Raw genomic sequence first — 26,576 nt, forward strand, 5'->3', positions numbered from 1 at the left:
GTACATTTTTCACATAACCCAATTAATTACATGTGCATAGGTACCATTATTTCTATGAATGAAATACAATTTATTTGGAAGCAGTTTTTTGGCCTTGGAATCTCTCACACCTCTGGGGTGTGAGGCTTTTCCTCCCCAGCTTCTGCTGTCCCCTGCCGGCCGCCACCCTTTTGCCTGCTTCGAGCTGGCGAGAGAGAGGCGGGGAGGGAGGGGCGTCGCGAGAGGAGAGGGTTGCTCTTCTGACACGCACGCATGAAGAACGAACGAAAGAACCCCGAATCTCTCAGCAGCAAACTGATATCACGTAAGGGCGCCTCCGTGCCTACTGAACAGATTTGAGATGGAACTGACTGAGCTAGAAAACTGGCATTTTTTTTGTTATTTCTTGAGCGTGCCCGTCCGCCCCTCACGTGGATTGCGCCCTGGGAGGTCGCCCATATTGCCCATAGTACAAAAAAAATGTTTTTTTTTAGAGTGCTCGTCCGCCCCCACGTGGACGCGGTGGCCCATATTGCCCATAGTAAAAACCGGCCCTGCATATATAGACCTATCCCAAATGGAACCAACCCTTAACTTCACCCCTCATTTCTGTACGTAGTTGTATGTACCGTATTTTCACGTTCAAAAGGCGCACTGTAATAAAAGGCATCTCAGCTGTGTGTCATCACTGTGTTTAACACACACATAGGGCGCAACAGCTCATAGGGCGCGAGTTTTATCCGTATATACAATCCACACCCACACTTAGCCCTTATTATCGCCTCATGGCGCTCTCAACTATGTCCACCTTACAACACACACACACACAAACACGCGCGCGCGTACACACGCACACGCACACACATTGGAGACTTCAATCATGCCAACCTGAAGTCTGTTTTCCCGAGGCTTCACCAGCATGTTCCTTTTCCGACACGTGGAGACAGCTTCCTGGACCTGGTCTACTCGGCGCAAAAGGGTGCCTTCAAAGCCACCCCCCTCCCCCATCTGGGGCTTTCTGACCATCTCACCGTTTTGCTTTTGCCCGCATATAGACAATTGGTAAAGGCATCCAGGCCGGTTCGGAGGCAGGTTCGAGTGTGGCCTGAGGGTGCCTCCGATGCACTTCGTGACTGCTTCGACACCACTGACTGGGACTTGTTTAAGCAGGCAGCCACCTACAACGATTGGACGGACATAGAGGAATATACTGACTCTGTTACCTCTTACATCACGAAGTGCATCGATGATGTGACTTGCTCGAAATCCGTCGTCACTCGCGCGAACTGGAAGCCGTGGCTGACGGGGGCTGTCCTCAGACTGTTGAGGGCCAGGGACAAGGCTTTCAGAGCAGGGGATGAGGCTGGCTTGAGGACAGCGAGGGCCGACCTGTCCCGAGGCATCAAAGAAGCGAAGAAGGCGTTCTCGTGCAAGGTCTCCACCCATTTCAAGGACAGCAAGGACGCACGTAGACTTTGGCGGGGCATTCAGACCATCACGGACTACAAGCCCGCGCCGAGGAGCTGTGAGGGCGACGTCCGCCTGCTGAACGATCTGAACCGCTTCTTTGCTCGCTTCGACGCCCAGAACAGCACTTGCCCGCTGAAGACCACTCCCCCCCCACACGAGCAGCCCCTGCGCCTCTCTGCCGACGGTGTGAGGAGGGCGCTTGCCGCTATTGACACCCGTAAGGCGGCGGGCCCTGACAACATCCCGGGTCGAGCGCTGAAGGACTGCGCTGGGGAGCTGTCGGGTGTCTTCACAGACATCTTTAACGTTTCCCTGCAGCAGGCCATCGTCCCCTCGTGTTTCAAGGCTGCCACCATCGTTCCTGTGCCGAAGAAACCTGCACCGTCCTGCTTCAATGACTACCGCCCTGTGGCACTGACGCCCATCATCATGAAGTGCTTTGAGCGGCTGGTCTTGGAGCACATCAAGTCCGTTCTCCCCCCCACCATTGACCCTTTCCAGTTTGCGTACCGTGCCAAGCGGTCCTCTGAGGATGCCATCTGCTCTGCCCTCCACTCGGCCCTCACCCACCTGGAGAGAAAGGACTCATATGTGAGGTTGCTGTTTGTGGACTTCAGCTCTGCCTTCAATGGACAGCAATGGACATCAGTGAGGACCTCTCCTGGTCCGCGAACACCTCGTCACTGGCAAAGAAAGCTCAGCGCCGCCTGTATTTCCTGCGGAAGCTCAGGCGTGCATGTGCTCCTCAGGCAGTCCTGTCTACATTCTACCGTGGCACCATTGAGAGCGTCCTCACCAGTTGCATCGCTGTCTGGGGTGGTAACTGCACTGAACAGAACTTGAAGGCCCTGCAGCGCATAGTGAATACGGCTGGTAAGATTATTGGTGCTTCGCTTCCCTCCCTGAAGGACATTTACACCTCCCATCTCGCCCGCAAGGCAACCTCGATTGCCAGAGATGTGAGTCACCCGGCTCACTCCTTGTTTGACCTTCTGCCCTCTGGGAAGAGGTACAGGAGCCTGCGCTCCCGCACCACCAGACTCGCCAACAGCTTCTTTCTCCAGGCTGTTAGGGCCCTGAACTCGCTACCCCCTTCTGCGTAGCGTGCGGCACTGTTGCGCTATTTTCGGGAATGTCTGCTGTACGCGTTTTTACGCTCCTCTTAATTAATTATTTATTTATTTATTGTTGTGTTATTTATTCATTATTTATTCAGCACGCTTTTGTTATACTTGTTTACTGTTTGTCTGTTGTGAGCCATGTCTTGTCACCGTGGGATAGGGGGGAACGAAATTTCGGTTTCTTTGTGTGTCTTTGGCATATGGAGAAATTGACAATAAAGCTGACTTTGACTTTGACTTTGACACACACGCACGCACACACACACACACACACACACACACACACACACACACACACACACACACACACACACACACACACACACACACACACACACACACACACACACACACACACACACACACACACACACACACACACACACACACACACACACACACACACACACACACACACACACACACACGCATACAAGTGTGCATATTCAAAAATGAAGCGGGAGCAAAACTAAGTTTGGTATTCACATTTTTATTACCGGTAATGGTCATCAATTAAACCCATCGAAGTCCTCATCCTCTGTTTCCGAATTGAACAGCAGCGCTAAATCTCCAACTGACATGCCAGGTTCACTTTCTTCACTGTCAAAGTCACTTTCCGTGCCGTGTGGCTCCTCGGATATGATGCCAGCTTTTACGAAAGCTCTAACAACAGTGACAGCAGACATGTTAGCTAGCTCGGCGTTCATTTGCTTCACTTGTTTTTTCACATCGGCTGTGAGATGGGCACTCATAGAGTCACAGATCAACAGCGATGGTGATGCGTGGAAAAAAACACCTGGTCTCCTTACATATGTTTGTGTGTATATGTATAGATAATAATGAGACAGAGGACGACAGCAAGTGCTCAAGTGTGTGACTGTATTGAACCGACGGCCGTGCGTCATGACGTAACACAACACAGCAGTACAGCTGGGGTATACCATTGTATGTGGGGGTGGGGGGGGCTTCCACTCCCTCTAACATCTCCCCTTTTATAAATAGTACCTTATACATTGCTTCAAGCAGTCCAACCCAGCGGCGCCTGGAAAACGGACTTTAACCCGATGATAATGATGATGATACATTGCTTCAAGGTCCGCAAAACATATAAGAAACAAAACTGTGGAGCAGACCAAATTTAAATTGATTCATACTGCAAATCCACGCCCACAATTCTCCCTCTAACATTTTCATGGCGCTCTTTAATACGTACGCCTTAAAACAACACACATAGGGAGCACTGCATGATAGGGTGCGCCGCACATTTTGAAGAAAATCTAAGACTGTTATCCGCGCCTAATAAACGCGAAAATACGGTGTATATACAGGCTAAAGGGAAATGTGCTTTCGGCAGTTTGCAAAAATATTTTTTAAGGTTGTGTTAAACTTATAATCATATTAATAATAATATCTAGTATTGGAGTGCTCGTGTGGATTGGTGGGTGGCGAAGAATGTGCAGACAAACTGCATGAACTTGTTTTCTTCGAAGTGTTGTGGAATAGGCCCAGATAGGGAGTACCGGACGAGAACACCTCAAGGTCGGTGAGAAACGAGAACAACATCTTGCCAGGTGGTCGAGCTTCGTGGGGAATACCCAACCGCCTGACCTCAACAATAACACCTAGACGGGGAGGAGATGGACATCGACCAATCATCACATAATGTTTTGCATGCTTTAATATTCATATTGTGTTTCTTCAAAACTGGGCAACCTGGAACAATGTGTCGTCTTTTGGTGGTCACAAAAACGCACGAGTTTTAGTGTGAGGGACCCAGGACCCAGGCCTGTATTAGTTCGCTTTGTCAGGAATAAACAATTGGTACATTTGGTCTGATTGATCGACTGGTCTTCTCTTTGACAGAACGAACTCGCAAAATTGTTAGGTGCGCCAGTGTGTGGATTGGGACATAGCTAGTCATGTGTTAAGTGTTGATCGCAATTTGGAGTCTGATCAATAACTAAAATCTGTAGCCTAACAAGGCGTATGGCTGTCTAAATTATTTGACGTCAGCAGGTAGGTGTCGAAGGGACTAGATGGCCTTCCTAATAAAGGTGTATGCCAGATTACATTGCAAATCACTGGCAAGATGGTTGAGAAAATCATTATTATTATTTCTGTCCATTACGTCTTGTTAATGTTGTTCAAACAAACAATGGCAACAATGCTCAAATACATTTGTTTCTCATTAGTACTTACTGTTTGAGCTTTGTTTAGGTAAAATGCCTTCAATGTGACATGCTGTTAACAGGAACCCTACCAAGGCGAACTGTCAACATAAATTGCCGTCAACTACGTTTTTTGTAGGACTGGGCGGAGAAAACTCTTGGCCAGTTGTAGTTTGATCATTAAGCCAAGAAAGTTAAGGGGGGGAACATTACCAATTCATGACAGTTTTTTTTGTTGGTACTTAATAAAAGAAAATGTTTTGTTTTGTGTTTTGAGGCATCACTGAAGGAAAAAGTATTAGATTCAAAGTCACTGTTGCGTATGAAATATTTTTTTTCACAAAAAGCTTGGGTTTTTTTTGAATTTTTTTGGTCTACAATGGGTGATTTGGGTATAACAAACCCATGTTTGTGTAGATTAATAGAAAGGAGTGGGATGTAAAAAAATGTGAGTGTAATGTACTCAATGTGAGTCTTCACCTTATCGTGGTGGAGGGGTTTGTGTGCCCCTATGATCCTAGGAGCCATGTTGTCGGGGGCTGCATGCCCCTGGTAGGGTCACCCATGGCAAACGGGTCCTAGGTGAGGGGCCAGACAAAGCACGGCTCACACAAGCCCCTCATGACGAATAGAATGGATTTCGTTTTCCCTCGCCCGGACGCGGGTCATCGGGGCCCCCCTTTGGAGCCAGGCCTGGAGGCCGAAGGCGAGCGTCTGGTGGCTGGGCCTTCGCCCATGGGGCCCTGCCAGGCACAGGCCGAAAAGGGAACGTGGGTCCCCCTTCCCATGGGCTCACCACCTGTGGGAGGGGCCAAAGGGGTCGGGTGCAGTGTAAACTGGGCGGCGGCCAAAGGCAGGGACATTGGCGGTTTGATCCCCGGCTGCAGAAGCTGGATCTTGGGACATGGAATGTCACCTCTCTGGCTGGAAAGGAGCCCCAGCTGGTGTGCGAGGCAGAAAATTTCCGACTAGACATAGTCGGACTTGCCTCCATGCACAGTTTGGGTTCCGGTACAAGCCCTCTCGAGAGGGGCTGGACTCTCTTCCACTCTGGAGTTGCCCACGGTGAGAGGCGTCGAGCAGGTGTGGAAATACTTATTGCCCCCCGGCTGGGCGCCTGCACATTGGGGTTCACCGCGGTGCACAAGAGGGTAGCCTCCCTCCGCGTTCGGGTGGGGGGACGGGTCCTGATTGTTGTTTGTGTCTATGCACCAAACAGCAGCTCAGAGTACCCACCCTTCTTGGAGTCCCTGGAGGAAGTGCTGGATAGCGCTCCTTCTTCCTGTGCCGAAGAAACCTGCACCGTCCTGCTTCAATGACTACCGCCCCGTGGCACTGACGACCATCATCATGAAGTGCTTTGAGCGGCTTGTCATGGAGCACATCAAGTCCGTTCTCCCCCCCACCATTGACCCTTTCCAGTTTGCGTACCGTGCCAAGCGGTCCTCTGAGGATGCCATCTGCTCTGCCCTCCACTCGGCCCTCACCCACCTGGAGAGAAAGGGCTCATATGTTAGGTTGCTGTTTGTGGACTTAAGCTCTGCCTTCAACACCATTGTGCCGCAGCGACTCATCTGCAAACTCGACGAGCTGGGCCTCAGTACCTCCCTCTGCAACTGGCTACTGGACTTCCTCTGTCAGAGGCCTCAGGTGATGGGTGTTGGCGACAAAATCTCCGCCAGCATCACGCTGAGCACGGCGCCCCCCCAGGGCTGCGTGCTCAGTCCATTGCTCTTCACCCTGCTGACGCATGACTGCACTGCGACCTACAGTGACAACCGCATAGTGAAGTTTGCTGACGACACGACTCTGGTGGGTCTCATCACGAAGGGCGACGAGACTCGGTACAGGTTGGAAGTTGATCTTCTGACCGCGTGGTGCAGGGACAACAACCTCCTGCTGAACGTCAATAAGACCAAGGAAATCATTGTTGACTTCCGGAAGGGTCACACAACACACCTGCCGCTGATCATCGACGGTGCTGTGGTGGAGAGGGTGAGCTGCACCAAGTTCCTGGGGGTCCACATCAGTGAGGACCTCTCCTGGTCCGCAAACACCTCGTCACTGGCAAATAAAGCTCAGTGCCGCCTGTACTTCCTGCGGAAGCTCAGGCGTGCATGTGCTCCTCAGGCAGTCCTGTCTACATTCTACCGTGGCACCATTGAGAGCGTCCTCACCAGTTGCATCGCTGTCTGGGGTGGTAACTGCACTGAACAGAACTTGAAGGCCCTGCAGCGCATAGTGAATACGGCTGGTAAGATTATTGGTGCTTCGCTCCCCTCCCTGAAGGACATTTACACCTCCCATCTCGCCCGCAAGGCAACCTCGATTGCCAGAGATGTGAGTCACCCGGCTCACTCTTTGTTTGACCTTCTGCCCTCTGGGAAGAGGTACAGGAGCCTGCGCTCCCGCACCACCAGACTCGCCAACAGCTTCTTTCTCCAGGCTGTTAGGGCCCTGAACTCGCTACCCCCTTCTGCGTAGCGTGCGGCACTGTTGCGCTATTTTCGGGAATGTCTGCTGTACGCGCACTTGCTCCTTTTTTTTGCTCCTCTTATTTATTTATTTATTTGTTGTGTTATTTATTCATTATTTATTCAGCACGCTTTTGTTATACTTGTTTACTTGTTTGTCTGTTGTGAGCCATGTCTTGTCACCGTGGGATAGGGGGGAACGAAATTTCGGTTTCTTTGTGTGTCTTTGGCATGTGGAGAAATTGACAATAAAGCTGACTTTGACTTTGACTTTTTCTGGGGACTTCATCGTTCTACTGGGTGACTTCAATGCTCACGTGGGCAATGACAGTGAGACCTGGAAGGGCGTGATTGGGAAGAACGGCCCCCCCGATCTGAACCCGAGCGGTTCTATTGTTGGACTTCTGTGCTCGACACGGATTTTCAATAATGAACACCATGTTCAAACATAAGGGTGTCCATGTGTGCACTTGGCACCAGGACACCCTAAGCCGCAGTTTGATGATCAACTTTGTAGTCGTGTCATTGGATTTGCGTCCGCATGTTTTGGACACTCGGGCGAAGAGAGGGGCGGAGCTGTCAACTGATCACCACCTGGTGGTGGGTTGGCTCCGATGGTGGGGGAAGATGCCGGTTCGACCTGGCAGACCCAAACGCTCTATGAGCGTCTGCTGGGAACGTCTGGCAGAATCCCCTGTCAGGAAGCGCTTCAACTCCCACCTCCGGCAGAGCTTTTCCCACATCCCGGGGGAGGCAGGGTACATTGAGTCCAAGTGGACCATGTTCCGCGCCTCCATTGTTGAGGCGGCCGACCGGAGCTGTGGCCGTAAGGTCGTTGGTGCCTGTCGTGGCGGCAATCCCAGAACCCGCTAGTGGACACCAGCGGTAAGGGATGCCGTCAAGCTGAAGAAGGAGTCCTATCGGGTCGTTTTAGCCTGCGGGACTCCGGAGGCAGCTGACAGGTACCGGATGGCCAAGCGGAACGCGGCTTCGGCGGTTGCTGAGGCAAAAACCCGGGCGTGGGAGGAGTTTGGCGAGGCCATGGAGAATGACTTCCGGACGGCTTCGAGGAAATTCTGGTCCACCATCCAGTGTCTCAGGAGGGGGGAGCAATGCAACGTCAACACTGTTTACAGTGGGGATGGCGTGCTGCTGACCTCAACTCGGGACGTCATGAGTCGGTGGGGAGAATACTTCGAAGACCTCCTCAATTCTTCCTACACACCTTCCATTGTGGAAGCAGGGCCTGGGGACTCTGAGGCGGACTCTCCAATCTCTGGGGTCGAAGTCACTGAGGTAGTTATAAAAACTCCTCGGTGGCAAGGCCCCGGGGGTGAATGAGATCTTCCCGGCGTTCTTAAGGGCCCTGGATGTTGTGGGGCTCTTATGGCTGATACGCCACTACAACATTGCGTGGACATCAGGGACAGTACCTCTGGATTGGCAGACTAGAGTGGTGGTTCCCCTCTTTAAGAAGGGGGACCGGAGGGTGTGTTCCAATTACAGGGGAATAACACTCCTCAGCCTCCCTGGTAAGGTCTATTCAGGGGTGCTGGAGAGGAGGGTCCGTCCGGAGGTCAAACCTCGGATTCAGGAGGAGGAGTGTGGCTTTCGTCCTGGCCGTGGAACAGTGGACCAGCTCTACACCCTCAGCAGGATCCTCGAGGGTGCATGGGAGTTTGCCCAACCAGTCCACATGTGTTTTGCTGACTTGGAGAAGGCATTCGACCGTGTCCCTAGGGAGGTTCTGTGGAGGGTGCTTCGGGAGTACGGGCTGCCGAGCCAACTGATAAGGGCGGTTCGGTCCCTGTATCACCGATGCCAGAGTTTGGTCCGTATTTCCGGCAGTAAGTCGGATTCGTTCCCAGTGAGGGTTGGACTCCGCCAAGGCTGCCCTTTGTCACCGATTCTGATCATAACTTTTATGGACAGAATTTTTAGGCGCAGCCGAGGCATTGAGGGGGTCCGGTTTGGGGACCTCAGCATCGCGTCTCTGCTTTTTGCAGACGACGTGGTGCTGTTGGCTTCTTCAGGCCGTGATCTCCAGCTTTCACTGGAGCGGTTCGCAGCCGAGTGTGAAGCGGTCGGAGTGAGGGTCAGCACCTCCAAGTCCGAGTCCATGGTCCTCGATCGGAAAAGGGTGGAATGCCCTCTCCGGATCGGGGATGAGATCTTGCCCCAAGTGGAGGAGTTTCAGTATCTAGGGGTTGTGTTCTCGAGTGAGGGGAGGATGGAGTGCGAGATCAGCAGGCGGATTGGTGCAGCAGTCATGCGGACTCTGTACCGGTCCGTTGTGGTAAAGAGAGAGCTGAGCCAAAAGGCAAAGCTCTCAATATACCGGTCGAGTTACGCTCCTACCTTCACCTATGGTCACGAGCTATGGGTTGTGACCGAAAGAACGAGATCCCGGATACAAGCGGCCGAATTGAGTTTTTTTCCGCAGGATGTCCCGGCGCTCCCTTAGCAATAGGGTGAGAAGCTCGGTTATCCGGGAGAGAGTCGGAGTAGAGTTGCTACTCCTCCACGTTGAGAGGAGCCAGATGAGGTGGCTCGGGCATCTCATCAGGATGCCCCCTGGACACCTCCCTGGGGAGGAGTTCCGGGCATGTCCCACCGGTAGGAGACCCCGGGGACGACCCAGGACGCGCTGGAGAGACTATGTCTCTCAGCTGGCCTGGGAACGCCTTGGGATCCCCCAGGGATGAGCTGGATGAAGTGGCTGGGGAGAGGGAAGTCTGGGAATCCCTCCTGCAGCTGCTGCCCCCGCGACCCGACCCCGGATAAGCGGAAGAAGATGGATGGATGGATGGATGGATGGATGGATGGATGGATGGATGGATGGATGGATGGATGGATGGATGGATGGATGGATGGATGGATCGATGAATAATGTACTCATATTTGGTACTCTGTTTATATAGTCATAAAACACCATATTATGTGAGCCTGGATATATCAGTCAGAATGCCCTAAATAGGCTGCCACTTGAGTTTTTTTAACGACTGGCATTTAGATCTAGATAATCTAGATAAATTAGATTTAGATAACTTTGGTATCGTTGATATCAAGCACCAGTTGGCCTGTTGATGACTATGAGTTATATTTAAGAAATGAATCATGAATCTGTATTGGGAAAAGTGATGATGCTGGAACTTTTGATTGATCTCATTGAAATTAGTTTGATGTCATTCCAATGAGATGAGGACAACTGAAGTCCATGCAAATGTTTACAGTCATTGTTTACAGGCAAAGGGCAGATGGCTGCTATTACAACGTCAATAAATGCACAAATTTATGTTTACAATTTAGAAACTTTTCTGATTCTATCAAATGAAAGGCCGGTTGGGGATGATGAATTAAAATGTCAAAATACCGCATCCAGCTATAGGGCAAATATGAAAATATCCCTTAACCAATTCAATCTGGAAGCACATTACTGAAGGAGGGAGGGAGGGAAGACGGACGGATGGATGGTCATATAAGTGCCTCCATTTTGAACGAAACTCAAATCATTTCCTTCAAGTGACCTTTTGAACTTTGTGTACTGACCGCCATCTGATGGCGCCGCGGATGGCTGCCACGGTGAGTCGCTCTCTGTTTCTTTGTCTTATTTTGTGTGTTTTCTGCGTCTTCTGCTGTCCATCCCGGATCACTTTTACTAGAGAAGCACTGTTAAACATCGGTCAGTCTTCTTCTGGTATTTTCTCTCCTGTTTTCTCTGATTCAGACTGTTTGTCGGAGATTTTAGCCGGAGCGGCGGTGCTATACAAGCTAGCGCGACGGCGGCGACGCGGAAAACGAGCCGGAGCCCTCGTAAAGCTGAGGCAGAAAGGGTTCCGTTCTGCCCTACCGTCAATTCATCTGGCGAATGTCCGCTCCCTGGCGAACAAGATGGACGAACTGCTGCTCCTCACTTCAAGGAACACGGACTTCAGCAGATCCGCCGCGCTGTGTTTTGTTGAAACGTGGCTTAGCGAACGAACCCCCCACCACGCCATGGAGTTAGCTGGGTTTCGGCTAACGCGTGCAGATCGCAGCGCGGAGCTCTCCGGAAAATCAAAGGGAGGTGGTCTCTGTTTCTACATTAATGAACGTTGGTGTACCGATGTCATGGTGTTGAAAGAGTTTTGCAGCCCTCTCCTAGAAACACTTTTCATAAACTGCCGGCCGTTCTATTCACCACGGGAGTTCTCCTCGATCGTCATGGCTGCTGTTTACATCCCACCACACGCACGTGCGAGTGAAGCCACGCAGATGCTGGCTGACCAGGTGACAGACATGGAGAAACTTCTACCAAATTCACTAATCATTGTTCTGGGTGATCTTAACAGGGCGAACCTCGCACACGAACTCCCCAGATACAGACAGCACATAACGTGTCCCACCAGAGGGGCACAGACACTGGACCACTGCTACACCGTAATTAAGGATGCATACCACTCTGTGGCTCGTGCAGCTTTAGGACTCTCGGACCACTGTCTAGTTCATCTGATCCCTGCCTACAGACAGAAACTAAAAACTTCTAAGCCTGTGGTAAGGACTGTCAGGAAGTGGACAGTGGAGTCAAGGCAGAACCTCCAAGCCTGCTTTGACTGCACCGATTGGAGAGTTTTCGAAGCTGCAGATTCAGACTTGCATGAACTCACTGACACTGTCACATCATACATCAGTTTTTGTGAGGATCTGTGTGTGCAGACTAAGACCTTCTGCACGTACAACAACGACAAACCTTGGTTTACACCGAACCTTAGGAGGCTGCGCAAAGTCAAGGAGGAGGCCTACAGGAGCGGCGACCGGGACCTGTTCAAGCAGACCAGAAACACACTGAACCGAGAGGTCAGGAAAGCCAGGAGGTGTTACGGGGAGAGCCTGGAGAGACACCTCTCTGCCAATCCTGATCCCTCAACAGTGTGGAAAGGCCTGCAGAGCATCACGGGCTTCAAGAAACGAACCCCCCGTCCTGTGGAGAGCCCAAGGCTCGCTAACCAGCTAAACAGGTTCTACTGCAGGTTTGATCGGTCTTCCCACACAACGGGACTTCCTGCAGCACAATCCACATACTCACCTCCCCCCACAACTGCTCTGTCCACACCTCCATCACCGTGGTCACCGACTCTCTCTCTTGCAGAGGCCGCGCCCGCACTCCAGATTCGCGAGGAGGAAGTGCGCCAGATGTTCCGAAGACAAAAGATCAGGAAGGCACCGGGCCCAGACGGCGTGTCACCTTCCTGCTTGAAAGTTTGCGCTGAGCAGCTGGCGCCCACCTTTGCACGGATCTTCAATCGTTCCCTGGAGCTGTGTGAGGTGCCCGCGTGCTTCAAGAGCTCCACCATCGTTCCAGTGGCCAAGAAGCCCGCCATCACAGGTCTGAATGACTATAGACCTGTTGCACTGACATCTGTGGTCATGAAATCTTTCGAGAGGTTAGTGCTGAACCACCTGAAGGATGTCACGGGCCCCCTGCTGGACCCCCTCCAGTTTGCCTACCGGGCAAACAGGTCGGTGGATGATGCGGTCAACATGGGTCTGCACTACATCCTGCAACACCTGGACACCCCAGGAAAGTACGCCAGGATCCTGTTTGTGGACTTCAGCTCGGCGTTCAACACCATCGCTCCTGACATCCTCCAACAGAAGCTCATCCAGCTCGCGGTGCCTGCCTCCACCTGTCAGTGGATCACCAGCTTCCTGACCAACAGGAGACAGCATGTGAGGCTGGGGAGCATCACATCTGACACTCTGACTACCAACACTGGAGCCCCTCAGGGGTGCGTCCTCTCCCCACTGCTCTTCTCCCTCTACACCAACGATTTCTCCGCAAGTGACTCTTCTGTGAAGCTCCTGAAGTATGCAGACGACACCACTCTCATCGGACTGATCCAGAACGGTGATGAGACTGCATACAGACAGGAGGTGGAGCGGCTGGTCCACTGGTGCAGCCAAAACCACCTGGACCTGAACCCGCTCAAGACCGTGGAGATGACAGTGGACTTCAGGCGAGGCCCTTCACCACTTTCACCCCTCACTATCCGCAGTAATACTATTCTCTCATCAGACACCTTCAAGTTCCTGGGAACCACAATCTCTCGGGACCTGAAATGGACCGGCCACATAGACTCTGTCCGGAAGAAGGCCCAGCAGAGGCTGTACTTCCTGAGACAGCTCAAGAAGTTCAACCTGCCGCGGGAGCTGCTGAAGACCTTCTACACTGCCATCATCCAGTCTGTCCTCTGCACCTCCATCACTGTCTGGTTTGGATCGGCCTCCAAACAAGACAAGCACAGACTGCAACTGACAATAAGGACTGCAGAAAAGATAATTGGAATCAACCTCCCATCTATTCAAGACTTGTACCTGACCAGGACCAGGAAACGTGCAAGTAACATCTCAACAGACCCTTCGCACCCAGGTTGCAGCCTGTTTGAACTACTCCCCTCCGGACGCCGTTATAGAGCTCTGTACACTAAAACCAGCAGACACAGAGACAGCTTCTTCCCCCAGGCTGTCGCTCTGATGAACTCACACCACTCTTAGAGTCTCAGAGTCATTACTGTGCAATAACATCCTGCTTTCCACACCTTTTTTGTTTACACTGTTTGTACTATGTGTCCTCTCTGCATCCATTGCAGCCTGGTCATCCTAGAAGAGGGACCCTCCCATCTGTGGACTTTTCTCAAGGTTTCTCATTTCCCATAGCTGGAGTTTTGAGTTTTCCCTTGCCCTCTTGGGAGTTTAAGATCTGGGGATGCTTGAGAATATCTTTCGTTCTTCACATGTGCTGAGTGTTGTTGTTAGTCACCTAAATGTTGAACAGAGGCTGTGATTTACCGAAGTCAAATTCCTTGTTTGGCACGCTCAAACATGGCGAATAAAAAACTCTTGAATCTTGAATCTTGAATCTTGAATTAAACAACCCAAGATCTTGCCAATAAAGAACCAACTCTATACTCCACATCATTGTTTTTCCTACCTCAACATCGGGCATCGCTCAAAACGCAATATGACCGACACCCGGGGGTGAAAAGAGCATAACCTTCCGAGCCAAGGCACTATACAGTCCTCAGGCTCCCCAACAGAAACGTAGCGACTATCTGGAGAAAAGTGGTTCGAAGATCGGTCAGGTTAACCGGCAGCTGGGGAGACGTTATCATGCAAACTTCAAGATGATGGTGATAAATGAGGCAGAGTCTTCAAACAATTGCAAAGCGGCTGTGAAATATGGTGTCACAGAGTGTAATATATACGGAGATGGAGAGCTCAAAAAGATCGGCTAAAAAATGCTCACAATCAGAGAAAAGCTTTCCGTGGTCCTCAGACCGGCCGCTTTCAAGAGCTCGACGGGAACATTTGTTTCAGATGTACTGTAATTATTTTCTGTATAAAAATTAAATTTGGTGTTCAAAAAGTCTTTTGTCAAACTTGAGTCTTGAAAAAGAGGGGGTTGTCTTATAATCAGGGTCGTCTTATAATAAGGCCAATATGATACTTGTGTCTCTCAAGCAATTCACGGCAATTCAAGGTGGGGAGTTATCGGTTACTCTACTGTATCAGCTGTCACTATCTTTCAAACGGTTCATGGAAAAATAAGGTGGGGGGTTGCTGGTAACTCTCCTGTATCGTACAGTCACTGTCACTCTCGCTCCTGCATTCCCCCTCCAGCACGCTTCTTCATACTTAGTCACAAGCTGTCATAATACCCGTGACAACGCCCCAAAGTTTTAAGTTTAAAATTCCTTATTTACCAGCATCAGACTCTGCATTGTAGCCCAGGGGAGAATCAAATCCAAGTCAATTATTCCGCTGCTGTATATTAATACAGCGGGCTTCCAAGCAGTTCTCGCTGGGGCAAACGGCTTTCATTTTAAGACGGCAACAGAGAGAAAAGGTAACGGCGCATCATTTTTAATAAACATTCACATCACATTTAGTCTGAAAGTAGTTTTTCTTCTTCCCTATTCATAGAGAAATACTGTTAGGATTGACAAATTATCTTGATCGTATGATTATGTTGGAATGTAGACTTTATTGATTAACCAGTTAATGAGGGGAACAATCAAACTTCTTCTGTTCCCACATCGTAAAAACAAAGTGCAGAGAACTCTGTACTGGCTGACCAGCTGCAGAGGAAGCAATCAAAGTTACGTTTCCCCCAGCATGGTAAAACACCCACTGCTCTGATTTGACCAGATGCCGGGGGTTCACCAAACCTGTCCAGTCTCACCCCTACCCTGTTTTCTCTCAATAAATACTCTTTTGCAAGAGACCAAAGGAAGACTGCTCTTCAAGCAGACTGCTGATGGCATCTCCGCTTGCAAGCATAAAATGGCCAAACTGTCTCACATGTGGTTCTTGCAAAGACGTTAGAGTGAGCAACACTCTAACAAATATTTTATTGCAGTTCTTCTGACAGTTTGTGTGTAACTGACGGCTGTGGAGGGAATGCATGGTGCACATATGTACAAACTGGATTCGGTTGAAGTTGGGAAACCAGCAGACACAGAGACAGCTTCTTCCCCCAGGCGGTCGCTCTGATGAACTCACACCACTCTTAGAGTCTCAGAGTCATTACTGTGCAATAACATCCCACTTTCCACACCTTTTTTGTTTACACTGTTTGTACTATGTGTCCTCTCTGCATCCATTGCAGCCTGGTCATCCTAGAAGAGGGACCCTCCCATCTGCGGTCTCTTCTCAAGGTTTCTCATTTCCCCTAGCTGGAGTTTTGAGTTTTTCCTTGCCCTCTTGGGAGTTTAAGATCAGGGGATGTTCGAAAATATCTGCCATTTTTCACATTTCCTGAGTGTTGTTGTTAGTCACCTAAATGTTGAAAAGAGGCTGTGATTTACCGAAGTAAAATTCCTTGTTTGGCACGCTCAAACATGGCGAATAAAAAACTCTTGAATCTTGAAATTGTGTAAAATGAAGATTAAAAAAATACAATGATTTAAAAATTATTTGCAACCTATATTTAATTGAATACACTACAAAGACAACATATTTCATGCTCAAACTCAAACTTTATTTTTCAAATAATTAATTTAGAATTTCATAGCTGCAACACGTGCAGTAGAAATTGGGAAAGGGCATGTTTACCACTTCTTTACATCACCTTTCCTTTTAATAACACTCAATAAAGGTTTTGGAAGACAGGAGACTAATTCTGTTAGATTCTCATGTGGAATGCTTTCCCATTCTTGCTTGATGAACCGCTTCAGTTGTTCAACAGTCCAGGATCTTCCCTGTCGTATTTTACGCTATATAATGCGCCACACATTTTCAATGGGTCTGGACTGCAAGCAGGCCAGGGGAGAACCTGGACTCTTTTACTTCAAAGCCACACTTTTGTAACATCTGCAGTATGTGGCTTGGCATTATCTTGCTGAAATGAGCAGCGGCGTCCATGAAAAAGACTACGCTTGGATGGCAACATATGTCGCTCCAAAATCTGAATGTACTTTTCAACATTTATGTTGGCTTCACAGAAATGTAAGTCATCCATGCCATGGGAACTAATGCACCCCCATACCATTACAGATACTGGCTTTTAAACTTTGCGTTGATAACAGTCCGGATGGTCCGCTTCCTCTTTGGTCAGGAGGACACGACGTCCAGTGTTTCCAAAAACAATTTGAAAAGTGGACTCATCAGACCACAAAACACTTTTCTATTGTGCATCAGTCCATTTTACATGAGCTCTGGCCCAGAGAACCCGGCGGCGTTTCTGGATGTTGTTCATAAACGGCTTTTGCTTTACATGGTAGAGTTTTAACCCGCACTTACTAATTTAGTGATGAACTGTATTTACTGAGAGTGATTTTCTGAAATTTTCCTGAGCCCATTTGGTGATATCCTTTACACACTCATGTCGGTTTTTAAGGCAGTGCCGTCTGAGGGATTGAAGGTCATGGTCATTCAGTCTTGGTTTCCGGTCGTGGCGCTTACGTGCAGTGATTTCACCAGATTATCTGAACCTGTTGATGATATTATGGACCGTATATGTTGAAATACCTAAATAGTTGTCCTCACCAGTTGCATCGCTGTCTGGGGTGGTAACTGCACTGAACAGAACTTGAAGGCCCTGCAGCGCATAGTGAATACGGCTGGTAAGATTAGTGGTGCTTCGCTCCCTTCCCTGAAGGACATTTACACCTCCCATCTCGCCCGCAAGGCAACCTCGATTGCGAGAGATGTGAGTCACCCGGCTCACTCTTTGTTTGACCTTCTGCCCTCTGGGAAGAGATACAGGAGCCTGTGCTCCTGCACCACCAGACTCGCCAACAGCTTCTTTCTCCAGGCTGTTAGGACCCTGAACTCGCTACCCCCTTCTGCGTAGCGTGCGGCACTGTTGCGCTATTTTCTGGAATTTCTGCTTTATTTATTTATTTATTTATTTATTTATTTATTTATTTATTTATTTATTTATTAATTATTTATTCAGCACGCTTTTGTTATACTTGTTTACTTGTTTGTCTGTTGTGGGCCATGTCTTGTCACGGTGGGATAGGGGGGAACGAAATTTCGGTTTCTTTGTGTCTCTTTGGCATGTGGAGAAATTGACAATAAAGCTGACTTTGACTTTGACTTTAGTGTGTTGTTGGGCCGCTGGTCTCCTCCGACAATTCCATAGGCGATGCAGTCCTTAGAATAACGCCCCATCCCACGTCTCCCGAGAACAGTTAGGTGTCAAGTAGGAACAGATAAAACCGTTCTCCTGCCTGTGTTTTGTTGCTCAGATCCGAGGATGGCTGCGATGCATTGTGCGTGTCAAAAGAGGATGCTGCTGCATTTCACCGTTGCACTGACTTACTTGGCCTTTGCAAAAAAACACAGGGAAGGGGATAATGCAGACATTAAGCTAAAACTGTATTATTCCATTTTATATTCATTATCTTTTTAAAGGGCTGCTGTTTTATTGCACTCTGTTGTCCAAATAAAGGGGTGGGTGGGGTTGTATTAGTGAGGATTAAAGATAACTATTTTATTTCCATGGGGAGTTCTGAAGTTGTAGGAGGCCTATTGTGCATGTTCCATTGTTGTTGTTTTTGAATCCTCAAAGTAAAAATGACATTAAAAACTAATTTATTCATTATTCATCAATGCAATGAAATGTAATAAGTTAATATTGTTATGAAAGTTAAATGTATAGCCCAATCATACAGTAGTATAGTCAAGTGGGTGGGAGTGGACTAGGATAGCAGCGCTGTGTGGGGTCAATGATGAATGGAGGCGATTAATGTTATGGAGGTGAAAATAAGCAGAACGGATGGTGTTGTTTATGTGGGTGCTGATTGATAGGGTGCTATCAAGGATGACACCCAGGCTCTTTGCCTGAGGGGAAGGGGGAAACGAGGAGGTGTCAATAGTGAGTGTGAAACAGGGTTGTTTGTTGAGAGAAGCTTTGGAACCTATGAGGACTACCTCAGTTTTGTCACTGTTTAGTTTAAGGAAATTTGAGGTGAACCAGGATTTAATTTCTTGAAGGCATGCACCGAGGGAGGAGGGTGGGAGGCTGGAAGGGGGTTTGAAGAGACGGAGAGCTAGGTGTCGTCCGCGTAACAGTGAAAATTAATGTTATATTTACGGAAAATCTGACCAAGTGGGAGAAGATAATGATAAATAGGAGGGGATCAAGGACGGAACCCTAGGGAACACCAGAGGACATGGGGGAGGGGTGAGATGTGAATGATCTTAACTGGATAAATTGAGAACGGCCAGATAGATAAGAGCGAAACCAGTGCAGGGGTGTGTCAACCAGTCCAATAGAGGCTAATCTTCCTAGGAGAATGGAGTGAGAGATGGTGTCAAAAGCTGCACTTAAATCAAGAAGAATGAGTATGGATATGAGACCAGAGTCGGCTGCAATCAGGAGATCATTGGTGATTTTAATAAGGGCTGTTTCTGTACAGTGTCGAGGGCGAAAACCAAACTGGAACTGTTCGTATAGATTATTATTAGTCAGGTGGGTGTGGTTCTGTGATGCAACGACTTTCTCGAGAATTTTGGAGAGAAATGGCAGGTTGGAGATGGATCGGAAGTTACTGAGGATATTGGGGTCTAAGCCAGGTTTTTTAAGATAGGGAAAGATAGAGGGACAGAACCAGAGGCGAGGGAAGAATTGATGATGGCAGTAATTAGGGGGAGCAGAGAGGGGAGGGAGGCTAAGACCAGGGAAGTAGGCAGGGGGTGAAGTTGACGTGTAGATGGCTTTAAATTTCGAATGAGTTTAGATGGATCAACAGTAGAGGGAAGTAGGAAGAAAGAAAGAGGGGGGTGAGGAAGGAAAGAAGATGAACTGCTAGACATGTTAGGGGTCAGTTGTTGGTGGATGCTATTTTATTGTCAAAGAAGGACATCAGGGTGTTGCAGTGATCAGTAGAGTAGAAGTGTGGGGGGAGGGAGTCACGGGGGTGGGTTGAATTACTAATTATGGAAAACAGGACTCTGGTGTTCCCCGCACCAGCTGTAATTTTCTCCGCAAAATAGTGCGATCTTGCGGAGGAAATTGCATCCTTGTATTGCATTACGTGAGTATGTACAACTGTTTATGAATCATGAGTCCAGTTTTACGAGAAAGCCGCTCCAGCTGTCGTCCTTTGGCTTTCAGTTGATGTAGATGAGGGGAGAACCAGGGAGCATAGTGGGGGGAAGAAACAGTTTGGGTTTTGAGGGGGGCAAATGAGTTTAGCAGAGTTTGTAGTCCAATGTCGAAAGTAGAAACAAGGTGATCCGGGGGGTGATGGTGGGGAGACTGCCAATGGCTGTGGTGAAATCTGCTAAATTCAGACCTGCATGAACTCACTGACACTGTCACATCATACATCAGTTTTTGTGAGGATCTGTGTGTGCAGACCAAGACCTTCTGCACGTACAACAACGACAAACCTTGGTTTACACCGAATCTCAGGAGGCTGCGCAAAGTCAAAGAGGAGGCCTACAGGAGCGGTGACCGGGACCTGTTCAAGCAGACCAGAAACACACTGAACCGAGAGGTCAGGAAAGCCAGGAGGTGTTACGGGGAAAGCCTGGAGAGACACCTCTCTGCCAATCCTGATCCCTCAACAGTGTGGAAAGGTCTGCAGAGCATCACGGGCTTCAAGAAAGGAACCCCCCGTCCTGTGGAGAGCCCAAGGCTTGCTAACCAGCTAAACAGGTTCTACTGCAGGTTTGATCGGTCCTCCCACACAACGGGACCTCCTGCAGCATATTCTACATACTCACCTCCCCCCACAACTGCTCTGTCCACACCTCCATCACTGTGGTCACCGACTCCCTCTCGCAGAGGCCGCGCCCGCACTCCAGATCCGCGAGGAGGTAGTGCGCCAGATGTTCCGGGGACGAAAGATCAGGAAGACACCGGGCCCAGACGGCGTGTCACCTTCCTGCTTGAAAGTCTGTGCTGAGCAGCTGGCGCCCACCTTTGCACCGATATTCAATCGTTCCCTGGAGCTGTGTGAGGTGCCCTTGTGCTTCAAGAGCTCCACCATCGTTCCAGTGGCCAAGAAGCCCGCCATCACATCAATGACTATAGACCTGTCGCACTGACATCTGTGGTCATGAAACCCTTCGAGAGGTTAGTGCTGAACCACCTGAAGGATGTCACGGGCCCCCTGCTTGACCCCCTTCAGTTTGCCTACCAGGCAAACAGGTCGTGGATGATGCGGTCAACATGGGACTGCACTACATCCTGCAACACCTGGACACCCCAGGAACGTACGCCAGGATCCTGTTTGTGGACTTCAGCTCGGCGTTCAACACCATCGCTCCTGACATCCTCCAACAGAAGCTCATCCAGCTTGCGGTGGCTGCCTCCATCTGTCAGTGGATCACCAGCTTCCTGACCAACAGGAGACAGCGTGTGAGGCTGGGGAGCATCACATCTGACACCTGGACCACCAATACTGGAGCCCCTCAGGGGTACGTCCTCTCCCCACTGCTCTTCTCTCTCTACACCAACAATTTCTCCGCAGGTGACTCTCCTGTGTAGCTCCTGAAGTATGCAGATGACACCACTCTCATCGGACTGATCCAGAACAGTGATGAGACTGCGTACGGACAGGAGGTGGAGCGGCTGGTCCACTGGTGCAGCCAAAACCACCTAGAGCTGAACCCGCTCAAGACCGTGGAGATGACAGTGGACTTCAGGCGAGGCCCTTCACCACTTTCACCCCTCACTATCCGCAGTAATACTATTCTCTCCACAGACACCTTCAAGTTCCTGGGAACCACAATCTCTCGGGACCTGAAATGGACCGGCCACATAGACTCTGTCCGGAAGAAGGCCCACCAGAGGCTGTACTTCCTGAGACAGCTCAAGAAGTTCAACCTGCCGCGGGAGCTGCTGAAGACCTTCTACACTGCCATCATCCAGTCTGTCCTCTTCACCTCCATCACTGTCTGGTTTGGCCTCCAAACAAGACAAGCACAGACTGCAACGGACAATAAGGACTGCAGAAAAGATAATTGGAATCAACCTCCCATCTATCCAAGACTTGTACCTGTCCAGGACCAGGAAACGTGCAAGTAACATCTCTACAGACCCTTCTCACCCAGGTTGCAGTCTGTTTGAACTACTCCCCTCTGGACGGCGTTATAGAGCTCTGTACACTAAAACCAGCAGACACAGAGACAGCTTCTCCCCCCAGGCTGTTGCTCTGATGAACTCACCACTCTTAGAGTCTCAGAGTCATTACTGTGCAATAACATCCTGCTCTCCACACCTTTTTTGAATCGTCTACACTGTTTGTACTGTGTTCTGTAGTATTTCTTCTTCCCTATTCATAAAGAAATACTGTTAGGATTGACAAATTATCTTGATTGTATGATTATGTTGGAATGTAGACTTTATTGATTAACCAGTTAATGAGGGGAACAATCAACTTCTTCTGTTCCCACATCGTAAAAATAAAGTGCAGAAAACTCTGTACTGGCTGACCAGCTGCAGAGGAAGCAATCAAAGTTATGTTTCCCCCAGCATGGTAAAACACCCACTGCTCTGATTTGACCAGATGCCAGGGGTTCACCAAACCTGTCCACTCTCACCCCTACCCTATTTTCTCTCAATAAATACTCTCTTGCAAGAGACCAAAGGAAGACTGCTCTTCAAGCAGACTGCTGATGGCATCTCCGCTTGCAAGCGTAAAATGGCCAAACTGTCTCACATGTGGTTCTTGCAAAGACGTTAGAGTGAGCAACACTAACAAATATTTTATTGCAGTTATTCTGACAGCTTGTGTGAACCGGACGGCTGTGGAGGGAATGCATAGTGCACATATGTACAAACCGGATTCGGTTGAAGTTGGGAAACCAGCAGACACAGAGACAGCTTCTTCCCCCAGGCTGTCGCTCTGATGAACTCACACCACTCTTAGAGTCTCAGAGTCATTACTGTGCAATAACATCCCGCTTTCCACACCTTTTTTGTCTACACTGTTTGTACTATGTGTCCTCTCTGCATCCATTGCAGCCTGGTCATCCTAGAAGAGCGACCCTCCCATCTGTGGTCTCTTCTCAAGGTTTCTCATTTCCCCTAGCTGGAGTTTTGAGTTTTTCCTTGCCCTCTTGGGAGTTTAAGATCAGGGTATGTTCGAGAATATCTGCCATTTTTCACATTTCCTGAGTGTTGTTGTTAGTCACCTAAATGTTGAAAAGAGGCTGTGATTTACCGAAGTAAAATTCCTTGTTTGGCACGCTCAAACATGGCGAATAAAAAACTCTTGAATCTAAATTGATGTTTTTGATATTGCGGAAGGATATGATACGTGACTGTTTGATTATAGACAGAGTGAGACTAAAATTAAAAGAAACTAACAAATGATCAGAGAAGCCTGTGCCCAGGTCAACAGAAGAGCAGTTAAGAGGAGTGATACCGTATCAGCAGACAAGCTCTAAAATATGTCCTTTGATGTGAGTGGGGAAATCAATGTGTTGTTTAAGTCCAAAGCTGTCCAGGCAGAAGGTAAAATCCTTAGTACGAATGGTGTTGGAGTTGTATTTAAGTCACCTAGCAGAATGATGTTGGATGAAAGTGAGCGGATGTGAGTGAGGAATGTGGTGAATTCATGAATAAAGTCCTTATTTGGTTTGGGTGGGCAGTAGATATTTGCTAAAATAATTGGTGGGGGTTCATTTAGCTGTAGAGCCACAGATTCAAAAGAACTGGTCTCTGGCACTAAAACAGACGAGACCTTCCAAGTCTCACGGTGAAGTATTGCGACACCTCCTCCTTGACCGGTGAGATGTGGTTTGCACATGTAAACAAACCCGGGTGGACATGAATCATTCAACTGAGAAAAGTCACCAGGATGTTGCCACATTTCAGTCAAACACAGAAAGTCAAACTTGCGGTCAAGGAGGAGGTCCTGTAGCAGCTGTCCCTTGCTGGTGAGGGAGCGGATGTTAAATAGTCCCAGTTTGACATCACAGTATTGGTTTGAGCAGGAAGCATTAGCTAACCTAGATAGGCCAGCCAATGCACAGTAATTAACGTTCCTTTTGATGTTTCTCGGTGGATGGCGACGGGTGGAGGACCAGATGGTGTTTATGGCAGTAGAGTCTCCTCGACCGGTGAGACAATATCCCGAGATCGCCACAAAAAGCAATGAAAACCCTATTTCCCTTTCCAACATCCTATCTTTGTGAAGCGGGATTTTCTGCGGTTACAGGGACCAAAACAAAGCTACGGAGCAAATATTTAATGGTGAGTTTTGTTTTTATACACTTTGTATTTGTTTTTATGCCAGTCGTATCATTGTATTTAATCGTATTTATATATTTATTATAAATGTATTATTTATGTATATAAATGTATTATTTCTTTATTTATATAAAGTTTTATATTCGGGCTATTACGGTATTATCAGTCTTGCTTGTTTTTATAGATCTGTGACTTGAATGCTCCATGCCACTGCTGTTCTTTTTAAAGTATATAGTTGAATATTGTTATTTATTATCAGTCTTGCTTGTTTTTATAGATTATAGACTTGAAGGCTTCATGCCACTGCATATTTTTTTAATGTACTATAAAGTTTACAATACAGTTTAAGCTGTTTTAAATAAATTAGTGATTTTAAAAGTAAGTGGATTCTGTTGTTTTGTTATTTTTTATCATGGTACCGAATTAGTATCGAGAATCGTGGAAAACAAGATATTGGGACTATAAGACAACCCTGATTATAAGACGAGCCCCTCTTATTCAAGACTCAAATTTGAAAAAAGACTTTCTGACTCAAGTTTGGAAAAAAAAACTTTTTGAACACCAAATTTAATTTAAAAAAAATATAATTACAGTACATGGGCGGCTCGGTGGCGCACTGGGTAGCACGTCTGCCTCACAGTTAGGAGGGTGCGGGTTCGATTCCACCTCCGGCCCTCCCTGTGTGGAGTTTGCATGTTCTCCCCGGGCCCGCGTGGGTTTTCTCTGGGCACTCCGGTTTCCTCCCACATTCCAAAAACATGCTTGGCAGGCCGATTGAAGACTCCAAATTGACCCTAGGTGTGAGTGTGAGTGCGATTGGTTGTCTGTCTCTGTGTGCCCTGCAATTGGCTGGCAACCAGTTCAAGGTGTCCCCCGCCTACTGCCCGATGACGGCTGGGATAGGCTCCAGCACGCCCGCGACCCCCGTGGGGACTAAGCGGTTCAGAAAATGGATGGATGGATAATTACAGTACATCTGAAACAAATTATTATAACAAAATATTTGAGAGAATAAGATTATTTTGCTTTATTCAAATCGTGCAAAAACTGCCTATAACATCCTCATATCTGAAAATTTAAATATGTAAACTAAAGTGCAATAACATTTGTAAATGAATGGATTCTGGTTTTTGAAATGTAATTAAACAATCTATTGTGATAAAACAACAAAATTGCAATGACTGCATTAAACATCGAAGTGAAGTCGTACTGTAACTGTAGTCTTGAAACAAATCTGAATAAGGAAAATCATTGCAATAAAATAATGCAAACTGCTACCGCAATTGTTGGGGAGCCTGAGGACTGTATGGGTTGGCTCGGATGGTTATGCTCTTTTCGCCCCCGGGTGTCGATCAGAACACAGGAGGGAAGACGTGGTTCAGTTTTGATTGCTTTACAGAATTATTGGCAAAAAAGTAACAGGCGCTGTGGCTCATAGGGGCATACAGGCAAACTGGCAAAAGGTTATTGTGTGAAGCGTGTGAAGGGTGTGTGTGGTTTGTGGTGTGTGTGTGTGTGTGTGTGTGTGTGTGTGTGTGTGTGTGTGTGTGTGTGTGTGTGTGTGTGTGTGTGTGGTTCTGCAACAGACAGAATTACAGCACGTAAATCAACGCTAAACTTCTGAGGTCACACAACACTCGTAGACAGCACACATTACATAACTAACTGCGCGTAACGGTTCCGCTATACCAAATAACCATAAATGAAATACTCGGCAACACACCAAACATAAGTCATCGAGACAACAAAATACATTTGCTGGTGACCGTGCCATGCCGCTAAGTAATGGCTACTCGTACAATGCTAGGCAAATTTGAAGAAGTGCGCCGGAGCTGTCAATCAAACGGCGTGCAAAGTCAAAAAAAAAAGTCAGTCAGCTTCATTGTCAATTTCTCCACATGCCAAAAACACATAAAGAAACCGAAATTGCGTTTTTCCCTATCCCACAGTTGTTAGGGTTTTCTGGTTAGTTTGATCCTATGATTATGTTGGAATGTAACCTGTAATAATTAAACTCGCTTGTCCTGTCTTAACAAAAGTAGTAGAACAAAGTGCTAAGATCTTTTGAACTGATTGACTAGCTGCAGAGGAAGCAATCAAAGTGTTTTGTTCACACAACATCGTGAAGGACCCCCTGCTGTGCTTTGATCAGCCAGGGGCTTCGACCATTTGTCTACTCTGTCCCCCACTCTGTGCTTTGATCAGCCAGGGGCTTCGGCCATTTGCCCACTCTCAACCCCCACTCTGTTTCTCTTAATAAATATCCCCTCGCAGGAACAAGGGTTCAGACTTCATTCTGGAGTGAGTGAACTCTCCACCTGCAGGTGTCAAAAAGGACTTACTTGTCTCCCGTGTGGTTCTTGCAAAATAAGTTGGAGTGAGCAAATCTCTAACATTTTGGTGCCGAAACCCGGGATCCTCATACCCATCATCTGGCTGACGGAGGACGACGCGCTGTACACCGTCGACGGGCCAGCGTCCATTAGCCGGACCTGGTAAAGAAAGACCTGGGAAGGAAATTCTTCGCTGGGCCAGCATCTTAGGTCTGCCTTCGTCTGACAGAGGTGGATTGACGGGACCCGGCAGTGCAACGAACCAGGTGACAAGTAAGTTAAAGGCCTGAAGTTGTGTTGTGTTGTTAAACGCATAACACATAGAGGTGCACGAGAGC

The 26,576-nt window shown here is 48.4% G+C and overlaps 1 protein-coding gene across 15 annotated transcripts in view; it reads right to left on the bottom strand.

Moving 5' to 3' along the window:
• The window catches only part of ano10a (anoctamin 10a), a 278,041-nt gene that overhangs the window by 200,181 nt on the left and 51,284 nt on the right, over positions 1-26,576 (bottom strand). Inside the window, exon 1 of one of the 15 annotated variants that reach the window (XM_088390591.1) lies at positions 3,068-3,211. The exons of the other annotated variants lie outside the window; for them this stretch is intronic. Coding sequence (XP_088246717.1) covers positions 3,068-3,080 — 13 coding nt within the window. The 5' untranslated portion in view covers positions 3,081-3,211. Of the gene's footprint in view, positions 1-3,067; positions 3,212-26,576 lie in introns of those variants that run through there. 15 annotated transcript variants of the gene reach the window in all.

Source organism: Syngnathus floridae, chromosome 11, assembly GCF_059516105.1.
Source record: "Syngnathus floridae isolate MCC-2025c chromosome 11, RoL_Sflo_1.0, whole genome shotgun sequence".
Classification (NCBI taxonomy): Eukaryota; Metazoa; Chordata; class Actinopteri; order Syngnathiformes; family Syngnathidae; genus Syngnathus; species Syngnathus floridae.